Genomic DNA, 11,051 nt, shown 5'->3' with positions numbered 1-11,051 from the left:
GAACAGTTTTAGAAACCTGAGATTCTTTCCACATTTAGCATGCAGAAAATCTTGTTTTTCTTCCTGTTCTAAAACAGATCTTTTTTCATGTGTTTTATGAGATAACTTGTAGTGTTGCAGTGTCATATGCAAGAATGAAACCCGTATGAAGCACACAACACTGAACTCTGGACATCTCAGCGAGTAGATAAGTACACAATCACATTTCCACTCGTTTTTTCACAAAGAGAACTAGGTATTCAAATAAGGCCTTATCTGAATGTAGCTGAGTAGGAAGAACACAGATGCCACAGAGTTAAAAGCCAAGGCATTCTGAAAACTTGTGTTTTCTTACTGCAGTTTTGTCACTGTGCAAACACCAAATATCTTTGTGTTTTCCTCCTGGAAGAAAACTCACAAGTGAGGTGAGAGTTATTGGGCTTGGTGATGCAGGTGGCTTTCAGCACTTACCTTGCTTGGATGATTTCAGCCCAGTTGAACTCATATGTATTTGTTTTCTGCTTTTCATAGCTCTGCATTTCAAAAGTAATCTGAATTTAATTGAATTACCAACTTTATGTGTTTTTTTACCAGAAATCTACAAGCTGACTTTGAGTCTGGAAGCCAGATGTTACTTGTTGGTCAGTGAACTCCACAGTGGGAGTGGGAAGGTTTGCCATAGGTCTTTCCTTCCAAGACAGTTTATATTCATTTTGAAATACACAGTTTCTTGGGTAAATATCAGCAGAGCCTGGGAGCACTGGGAGCAGCATCCAGGACAAGGATCCTTTCTTCACCCCACCTGAAGGTACATTTTATCTCTGCAGTATGGCCAGCTCCTTCAGGCCCTATGAATTTTCTATCATTAGGTTTGTGGCTTCACAGTTTCAGTGGAAGATTTGATGAGCTCGTCTCCTGTCTGGACCTAAGGCACTTTGGAAATTCATCACTGAATTAAATAAAGGCGAACAAAGTTATCTTCCCCACTGCTTAATATGGGCTCTATCCCCTCAGCTGTTACATAGAAATTGCAGCACAGGTTTTTCTACCAAAACAATGGTAGCTTATCTGCTGTTCACTGCATTCAGTGCTCTCCGTATTAGATTAAGTAGGTTTTATCTAAATTCAGAAAAATGGGTAAGCTCCATTTGAGGACTTAGGCACAGGCCCTACAGCAAAGTAAAACCTAAGTAAGTAGTCTAAAACTTTACTAACAAATTTCAGATGCATGAATACTCAAGTAGCTTAGAATAGCGTAGATTGTAACTGTACTAATATTTCACCTGTCCCTGAAGTTGCTAAGTCCTTCTATGGTTCTGTACCTATATTCAGAGACATGGTCAATAGCAAGGAATAGGACTTCAGAGTGGTGTGCCACTCTGCACCATGACTGTGATGGCTTTGATAGCTACACAGACTAAAACAGAATTTAATTTTGGTGATTCAGAGCAACTATGTGCAGTCAACTCTAGGGAACCTGGTCTGGTAGGGAGGTGCTGAACTAGATGATCCTCAGAGGTCCCTTCTAACCCCTTTGGTTCCATTATTCCATGATTACAAAAACACTACTCTGATCTTTCCGCCTCCTCTGAGTTTTCCATTGAAACTGATAAAGTTGTGTTCTCTATTCTGTGACACCATATACCACAAAATGATCTCAAAGCAACACCAGATTTGAATCTGTAAATCTCAAATATTACTTTTTCTGTGTCCAGTTAGAAAATTGTTCTGTATACAAGAAATAATCTAAAATTGAGGTAAACTTTATGAAAAATCATAATACTGCTTCAGAATGTTGCAAATGCTCCTTTAGATTAACTTGCCCTGACTCGTGGGAGATCTCTTTTGGATGACCAGTTCCTCACAAAACTTTGGTATCTGGATTCCATCTGGATCACGAGCAGAACTCCACTCTTCTTCCATGATAATGAAGTACAGAAACCAAGTCCCCTGAGTGCTCCCCATTACAGGCTCAGTATCTGCCCGCTGGTGGTCATGGAGGCAAAGCTGTGGGAACCAACACTGCAGACCAGAGTCAGTGTGAAAAAGGATATGTAAATACAATAAGAATACGTAACTAAGACTGTCTGCTAGTGTGGAAGTGTCTTAGATTTCACAGCTTAAATCCTATTTAAATTCTTGCATTGTAAGTGGGTGATTTTTTCCATCTGGTACAGTTATAGATCTTCCCTTAAAGGCTTTTTCCTGTGGCAACTGCATACTGAGTCTCTGTCATCGGGCTGAGGTACAAGTTCCATTCCATCCCGTATTTCAGGTTCGCTGGCTTGGCGTTCGGCATATTTCTGAAATATGTAAACAACATTTAAGAACGCTGAAAGCACCAACGTATAATTCATGAGACAGAATTTCCCTCCTCCCTTCCACTGACAAGCCTGCCCTAATCCACAGTCCCTATGTCATTGTTTACAATCTGTTTACAAGGTGTCTTTTTAACACACCTACTAATAGGTTACATTGCCTCTGAAAACCTCTTTTAATGTTTCCCCATATCCTATGATTAATGTCAATTTGAATACTGTCATCCAACCACTTCAAGCAGATAACACTGAAAAATGCCAAACGTTGTGTCAACCTGTGACCACTGAAACTGAGCTCCAACTCTATACAGCATAGGAGGAAAAAGCAATTAGTATTTCCAAGGAACAGAAACTGAAGTTTCACTGGAGATTTGCATCTTCTAGGAAACCAGTGACTCTACACTCACACCTCACCACTCCACAAGCTGTATTTCCAGAATTTCCTTTCCATGTATTCACTGTTAAATAATTCAGCAGAGAAGCAAGTGAGGGGACAAACACAAAGGAAAATAAGAAGGAAAGCTATGTCCTACCTCTATTATTATGTCCTATAGATTATGTCCTATAGATTATGTCCTACCTCTATTACAAACCATATACCAAGTGACGCTGAAAACAGATCTGATTGGGAGGATGGGGGCAAAGAAATAAATAAATCTCTCGTCGTGCAAAACAACCATTATGTCAGGTTGCCTCGTTAATGACAGGTTTGAGCAAAGTTCTTCACACTGATCTGCTGTGAATAATATAAACAATGTCTGCTCCTGATGTAACGACTGAATGCGTAGCATCAGTAGCGGTAGCAGTTGAGAAAGGTAATAAAGCAACCTACTGTACTAACCTGGAGCACTTTGTAGTAGTAGCAGTAAAGTCTGTGAGGCTGAAGTAATTCTCTTGCCATCGACTGTCCTTCTTTAGCAATTTTTTGTGCTTCTTCATCATTTTCCTGGAAAATTGAGAAGAAACAGCAACACACACCAGAACAATCAGTGTTACTTGAAGCCTTACCAGCATAAGTAATTTTATCAAAGGGGCTATTCAAACCTGATTATTTACATCGGCTGGTACACCGCAAAGCGACACTGTTTAAATCTGGTTGGTTTTTTTTGCTTTTTGTTTGAATCCTGAATGGCTTTTATGGCTCCCGTTTGTAGCTCAGGGCTATCGGTGACACCTTTCATGTCTAATTGTACAGTTTCGAAAACGAAGTTGACTATTGCTCCACTGTTCTGCTGAAGCCACAAACCTCTTCAAAAGCAGCTCCGACATCTCCCACATGTATTAGTTACACAGAAGACAAACAGCTGGAGCCTCCTCTAAGCAGTGCAATCTGAAGTTTTCCTTTTGGAAATACCTGTTTGGCTTACATTTAAAAGCGATGTACATAATGCCAGTATATGCATTTCAATTTATGTACTTGTTCTCAAGTCTTTGAGGCGTGCATTTCAAAACTTACAGTATTCTCACCTGATTCTTTACAAAGGACTACAGTACTGTCAGAAAAGATTTTTTGCCATGTTTTTAACCTAAGAGTTAAGCTTAGAATACAAACGGTATTTTCAGTCACACAGAATGCCAGCCTTTCATTCTGAGCAGTCATTATATAGAGCAGAGACTCCTGTACATTCAAATGAACATGCAGTAACTTCTGTTCTAGTCAGAACCTGAAAAAAGGGATAGAACTAATTAAGTAGTAACTACAATTCTGGGCGTTTCTTATTAATTACTCACATTAGTCACTATACAAAGGCTCTGACTCACAAAAACCCTTCTATACATACCTAAAATTAACCTGCAAGTATATCCCTGAATAGAGATAGTTACTTGACTTATGGTCTTCACCTCCTCTAATAACAACAAAATGTACTTTTATCCCAGGATATCAGCAGAAACGCAAATAGCTTATGCAAAATATATACGTGGAGAAGAGTACTAAGATAAAAAAGAGAAATAAGATAAAGAGTAACACATTCATTTATTGAATTTGTAATGAAAATTACCTTAGCCCATTTTATTTTCTCTAGCAAGTCCTCCAAGCTTCTCTTAACTGGAACATAATGTTTCCATGGTTTCAATACAGTATAAAAATGTTCATAGTATTGGGAATCTTGCTTCAGTACTAGGCTGTCACCCAGCAAGAGGTATGGAAACCTGTAAGCAGCTACAGTCCCATCAACATTCACCTGGTATTTGTACTGAAACATGAAGAGAGAGGGAAACAAAAAGTGAAACATTTTGCAACAGAACAGAAACACTGGCTAAACAAAAGTTTCTCCTCTAGGTAAGACACAGTTGTGTTTGCTAGTTCTCATATTTAAACCTGCTTTAGTGTAATGCAGGTGTAGTTTCATGGTATTCTGGTAACATAATGGTAAAAAGATTTGTTTCCAGCCCAAGACTTACAGCCAGGAACCTTGGTGTCACATGGACCTCATGATGTGTATTCTATTCAAGTATCCTTTGGCAGAACAAGGGGTAGAGCTGTAAGTGAATTAACATTAACCTACACTTCAAAAGAGTTTATTTATTCTCATTACTTTAAGAGCAACCACAAACACAGTGCTTGGCCAGATACTCTTGGCTGCTCCAGCACTTCTGATACGCTGATCTCTGGAACACAATCTCTGTAGCCATGTGTTGTAGTTACTTTTCACAGAACTGTCCCCTTTACTTTTTATACATAAGTTGTGCCCATTGTTTTCATATCTACTCCAACTAAAAAAACCTGATGGTGAGCAATAAAATTTCTCAATTTATGCAAAAAATGACCTTGAAGAATTCTATCAAAGAAACTCAATGAAGAAAAGGCAGTGGCAATGACCTTCACTATGGGTGATATGGCTACCCTGCAAGGACCAATGTTCCCAGTGCAGCACAATTGTTTTGTATACTGAATAGAATTAGCCAAAGTAAGCCTTGTTGTATTACTCAGCAAGAACCTGAGAGCAAAGTTAATCTGAGACAATAATTTGCTTACTACCTTGAAGAAGTCAAAGAAGCCCATCAGCGGAACCTTTCCCAACTCCTTTTCTTTTTCTCTGAAGAAGAAATACCCTGTTATTCCAGCATCCAGCAGTTCTGGATTTTCCTTGGATAACTTGACAAGATAGAGACGTTCTTCCCGGCTGTCTCGACCTCTAAATAAAGCTTGTTCAGTTTTGCTGTCCCAGAATGGGCCTATGAGCATTGAGTGATAAGATGAAAGTGAACAGTAATGAGATAGTTATGAAATGGTTAGTGCTATGAATAGGAACTTGTTATACAAATTCTATACAGTAGGTTTCATAGAATCATAGAATGGCCTGGGTTGAAAAAGACCACAATGCTCATCTAGTTTCAACCCCCTGCTATGTGGAAGGTTGCCAGCCTCCAGCCCAGGCTGCCCAGAGCCACATCCAGCCTGGCCTTGAATGCCTCCAGGGATGGGGCATCCACAACCTCATCGGGCAACCTGTTCCAGTGCATCACCACCCTCTGTACGAAAAACTTCCTCCTAATACCCAATCTAAACGTTCCCTGGCTCAGTTTAAAACCATTCCCCCTTGTCCTGTCACTATCCATGCTCATAAACAATCATTCCCCCTCCTGTTTATACACTCCCTTCAAGTATTGGAAGGCCACAATGTGGTCACATTTTTTCTTTTAAGTTGAAAGAGGTTGCAGCATAGCACTAGTTTGCCACTTTCAGTAGCTACCTTCTGGATACTGCTAAGTTAAAATTCACCATTACCATGAACTGGACTTCTTACATTTTGGCTCTAAATCCGTATTAATCACCTGCTTTGTAGCAGTGTTGAAGTGTACGGACTCTGTGAAAACTATATTGCTTCTATTAAGAGACCTCCCAAGACAATTGAGTACTAAAGATTGTAACAAGCATTATTTAAATGCAGCTTGCTTCTTTGATGGAATTAGAGCTCTCTTTTTAAATCCAATCTCTAACTTACCCGTATTTCCTTGAATAGAAAGGAGATCATTTGTGACACCACGCAGGGTTTCAAGAGTCGAATGGGTTACATCATACGTTGGAAGGACGATATCTCTTGAATCCACAGAGCCACACCATGAGATGATGGGAATAGGCCCAGGTGTATCATTGGCTTTTCGGTACTCAACTGGCCAATCTCCAACATTTAGATAAAACTCCACGTTGGGGAGATGAACCTAAATGTATAGCCCAGAAAGTATAAAAACACAGGTACAATTACACTGCTATTTGCCACTCTTAAGTAGAACCCTCAGCTCTCATGTGATGAAGAAACAATACACAAAGATTTTACAGATTTAGATGATCTTAAGATTCTAATTTCAAATTTCTGCCCAGCATGTAAGTATGAATGGAACACTTTCAGAGGTCTGGAAGCCTACGGGGTTGGGTCTTAGCACCTACAGATTTTCTATCAATTTAATTAACATCAAACTCTGACCCCACACATTAGTTCTAGTATGATTCTTACAGAGATACTGTCAGCTTGACGAAAAAAATTAAAGTCTCGCTACACCACTGACAAATCTGAAGTTATAACAATAAATACAGTGCTGTTACATCACAGTATGATTTATAGTTTCGCATAAGTGATCAAAATTGATACCTTTCTTGCCAGTGAGAGTAACATTTCATCAGAGAACATTTTGAAGTCTGTGTATTTCCCTAAGGAACGGCGGTAGATGTGATTATTGAGAATAGTGTAATGAACAATAGCACCTCTTGTTTTACTGAACTTCGACGGGATTTCTTTAAACATTCGCTGAAGGTCAATGGTGGGAAAGGAAATGAAGTCCTTTGTAATCTGAGGCTCTTGGGATGGGCAAGAGAAAACATTCTGCCAGATCTCTGGGTCTTCTTCGGGGCAGTCGCAATATTCATGATAAACAGGTCCTGAAGAAAAGTGGTAAGAGTGGTAAGTTAAAGAAGCAGATCTGGAATGAGAGAAATTTGCCATATCTTCCCTGCTTTTAAATACTTTTTACGTAATTGTACAGACCTACATTGAATTAAACTGGCCTATGGGAAAAAAGTTAAATATTAGCCAAGTTAGAGAAATATTATCTTTGTTTTTATGAAGGATTACAGCATTTAGAAATCACAGAGAGACATGTACATTACAAAGTATTGGGAACAACACAAAATCCTTACTTTTGCGAGTATTAATTTCTACTTCAGATAAAAATCACAAAATGTTTAAGTGAAGTGCTGATTGGAAGAAGGTAGAAGTACCATTCCTCCCTTATTCCTCTTACAAAATCTGGGGAGATCCATTTCTGGTTGTAAGAGTGAAGATGAAGTGTCTGGACACAGAGTCTTAACATCAGAAGCTGAAATCTACATCTGTGTACATCCCATAACCCAGCAGTGAATAGATTGTCACTGCTTGTTCTCTGTACGAGGGGAACATTTGTGATGACACTATATGAGCATGATCAACCGAACCTCTAATCTCTCACTTCCAGCAGTAAATGAGCCCATAGCATTTCTGCGGCTATGTTACATTACATAAAAAAACCCCTTACCTTTCAAAATGTAGGGAGATTGAGCTACATGTTTATCACCATAAAGTATCTCAATCTTGAGCCCTTTCCTGACACTCCCATACATCCGATACCGCATAAGAAACGTGCCATCATTTCTATCCAGAGGGTGAGGAGTGTAAATTCTGGTGATCTCTTTTGGAGAAAGTGCTTTAATTACCACCTTAAATTGTGTTCTTCCTGAAAATAGGAAAATAAAAACAGATAGAAGCACTTTAAGCTACTACATTCCCACATATGAAATAAAGGTGAGAGCAAATCCATAGCATTTAATTAAACCGTGCACTAGAAAGATTTTGATTATATCAAGTTGGTAAAGTTCATCTCCAGTGACAGAATGCCATTCTAGCCATCTAAAATCTGAATATGTCCCAACAGCATCCAAAGACTGAGATGTTACATTTATTTCTGTACATTCCTTATCTGAATGCAATTTACATCCACATATAGTGCACTGATGTAGGATGTAAGTACAGCAGTCACTTAATGATCAGTCATGTCCTTCTTAGGACATTAGATCTTGAAACTGCATGAAACCAATTCACATGCAAGAGTCTCCACATTAAATTAGGCTGAATCTCTGTGATTTCAGCTGTGTTTCTCCTGCCAACAGATGTCATGGTTCCCCACTGCAGTTACCCTGAGTAACCCAGATTCTTCCAGATACAGCTGTCGGAGTGGATCCCTCTATAAATTAGCATGTGGTCAGTGTTTCCCAGCAGAAGAATCTCTTGAGACTGAACACACTCCTCAGCTTCGCATTCAAATGGAAGAATATAAGGTAGAAATTATTTGTAATCATCCTCAGTTTTCTTACTATTCAAAGTCCATGTCAGCTAAACATACCAAAAACCAAGTCAGGAAATCTTCATCCAACAACACACTGAGGAAATAAAATCATTATGAAGTAAGCACCCAATCTTTCTTGGAATATCAGTGTGGTGAGCAGCACTACCACAGAGCAGGGAATGCTGAATCTTGTGGCGCCTCAAGTTGCACCAGGGCAAGTTTAGGTTGGATATTAGGAAGAACTTTACAGAAAGGGTAGTTAAGTACTGGAATAGGCTGCCCAGAGAGGTGGTTGAATCGCCATCCCTGGTTGTGTTTAAGAGCCGTTTGGATGTGGTACTCAGGGATATGATTTAGTGTCGGGTTTTTAGAGTTAGGGTACTGGTTAGGCTGCGGTTGGACTTGATGATCTTACAAGGTCTTTTCCAACCTGGGTAATTCTATGATTCTGTGATTCTATGATTGTGTCTTTGGTAGCTAGCAGCTCCATCACACAGCCCTCATTTATCCGCCCAGAATGGCTTCCAAAAGTGCATTTGTCTCTTCTGTGAAACATACACACAGTAGGGTTGCTCCAGATACTCTGTCCACCCTTTTTGGAGGAAGCACCAGAGGCCAACTCCCTGCTTGCTTAAGTGGCAAGCTGGAAATAAACTAGCAGTGAAGTCACACGGTGTGAAATTTCCTTGGGCTCTAACAGACTTAAACTCCAGAACAATTCCTATGGATGTTATACTGGTTTAGATCTACTCGTCTGTCACAGCCTTGGATCCCTACAGCTTGTAGCTATGTGAGCAGAACTCATACAGACTGACTCACTATTTGGGAGCACCACAGTCTGATTCAGTGCCTCATTATCAGAGAAAAAGCATCCTCTTGCTGTGACTATCAGCAAGTATTATTTGGATGAAGCACCCTTGAAATCCAGAGCGTGTCATTTAGTAAGATCACAGGAAAAAAAAAAAAGGTTTTTGTTGGTTTAATGTCTTTGCCTCTTTATAAAGCATTATAACTGAGAATAGAGAGTTCCTTCCAGAGAAAACAAAGTTTGCAGTTATCATAAAAATTAGTCAATACTGAGAAATCATGAGTGAAATACTACGTGGCTCATCTCCTCATCCCCGTGAACAGGAAATGTCAGTGAGTGTCTTTGTTCCGTGCTGGTTATATACCGAATGGTCAAGAGACATGAGCAAGTACAGATCTACCTTTAGGAACTGCTGCTCGAGTCCTGCACGGCTGAGGTCAGCCCTGCTCTGTCAGTCAGTGTGCAGCCCTGGGACACTGCTACAGAGCCACACTGCAGCCCAGCACCCTGCTGCTACAGGGGCCACAGAGGGGCCAGAGCCAGGGGCCTGGGCTGCTGCTAAGCTGATGGCACAGCCCCCACACTGTGTATTATCCACCATGTGAGAAAACTTCGAGTAAATGCTGGCTGTATTCAATTGCTTGGCCTATTCCTTGACCTTCCAAGCAGCAGCATTCTGACACTGTAACCAAGGGCAGGAACTAGGCTCCAAGAGGCCACAAATGGCAATTAGCTCTGCCCTGTACAGATCAGCACCTTGACCCTCTGCTTGCTCATCACCTCAGGTATCTTTACTACAAAAGCCCAGATGAAAAAGTCCTTTTTCCCGTAACTGACAGCCCTCAGGAGGAGGTGAACCTGAAGCACCGAGCATTTGGCCAGCAAAACTCCCAACCCGCTCAGCGCCAGGCTGAACGGCTGGGAAGATGAGAAGCACTGCTTGCTAAAGGAGCAGCGCTGGGACAGCGGAGCAGAAAGCCGAAGCGAGCTCAGCGTGGGCAGGGGCGAGGAGAATGCTTTAGCACTGGTGCACGGGGCAATGCCATCCCCGTGCTCCGCTCCGGGACCGCTGCGAGCTGTGGGACGAGCAGCGCTGCGGGTCCCGGCACAGCGAGGCGGGGAGGAGACGGGACGGCGGGCGGCTCCGGGCGGCTCCGAGCGCTTCATCGCGGCCGAGCGGATTATAGGGCGGGCAGCCCCGAGCACACGCACGGTACCTGGGGGAGAGCGGGAGAAGTTGCGTCCGGTCTCGCTGACCGCCTGGATGTAGAAGTAGCGCACGGGCAGGGCGAGCCCCGCTTCCAGCCCGGGGCCCCACACCACGCTCCGCTCGGGGCTGACGGCGGCCGAGCCCAGCAGCGGCAGAGCGGCGCCCAGCAGCAGCAGCGCGCAGCACCGGCTGCCCATGGCCGAGCCGCGATGGAGCGGGGCCGGGGCCGGGGCCGGGGCCGGGGCCTCCTCCGGGCCTGCGCGGCCGGGCGGGCCCCGCGCCCGCTCCCCGCGGGACACCGCCGCCCGCTGCCCCCGCCCGCTCCCCGCCCTGCGGGGCGGCCCGAGGGCGCCGGGGCCGGGCGAGCCCCGAGGCTGAGTGGCAGCGCAGCCCCTCCCTGAGGAAGAAGTAGCTGCCT

The 11,051-nt window shown here is 42.6% G+C and overlaps 1 protein-coding gene across 1 annotated transcript; it reads right to left on the bottom strand.

Annotated features, from left to right (window-relative positions):
* Positions 1 to 1,652: 1,652 nt before the first annotated feature.
* POGLUT3 (protein O-glucosyltransferase 3) lies at positions 1,653 to 10,895 on the bottom strand. The gene is made up of 8 exons (XM_015852239.3): positions 10,641 to 10,895; positions 7,809 to 8,006; positions 6,890 to 7,176; positions 6,245 to 6,461; positions 5,278 to 5,474; positions 4,298 to 4,492; positions 3,139 to 3,243; positions 1,653 to 2,282 (listed from the first exon to the last, which is right to left on the bottom strand). Exons 1-8 carry the CDS (start codon positions 10,828 to 10,830, stop codon positions 2,157 to 2,159), a joined length of 1,515 nt encoding a protein of 504 aa, XP_015707725.2. The 5' UTR covers positions 10,831 to 10,895; the 3' UTR covers positions 1,653 to 2,156.
* Positions 10,896 to 11,051: the final 156 nt, after the last annotated feature.

This window comes from Coturnix japonica, chromosome 1, assembly GCF_054131305.1.
Source record: "Coturnix japonica strain WE chromosome 1, WE-NBRP24, whole genome shotgun sequence".
Lineage (NCBI taxonomy): Eukaryota > Metazoa > Chordata > Aves > Galliformes > Phasianidae > Coturnix > Coturnix japonica.
Note: the sequence above shows the minus strand (reverse complement) of the source record. Positions and strands in the feature narration are given on the sequence as shown.

Coding starts and splice junctions, on each gene's coding strand:
- POGLUT3 (XM_015852239.3), bottom strand. CDS start 10,830: ATGGGCAGCCGGTGCTGCGCGCTGCTGCTGCTGGGCGCCGCTCTGCCG. Junction 6,462..6,889: donor TACTCTCACTGGCAAGAAAG/GTATCAATTTTG, acceptor CTATACATTTAG/GTTCATCTCCCCAACGTGGA. Junction 5,475..6,244: donor TTCTATTCAAGGAAATACGG/GTAAGTTAGAGA, acceptor CAATGCTCATAG/GCCCATTCTGGGACAGCAAA.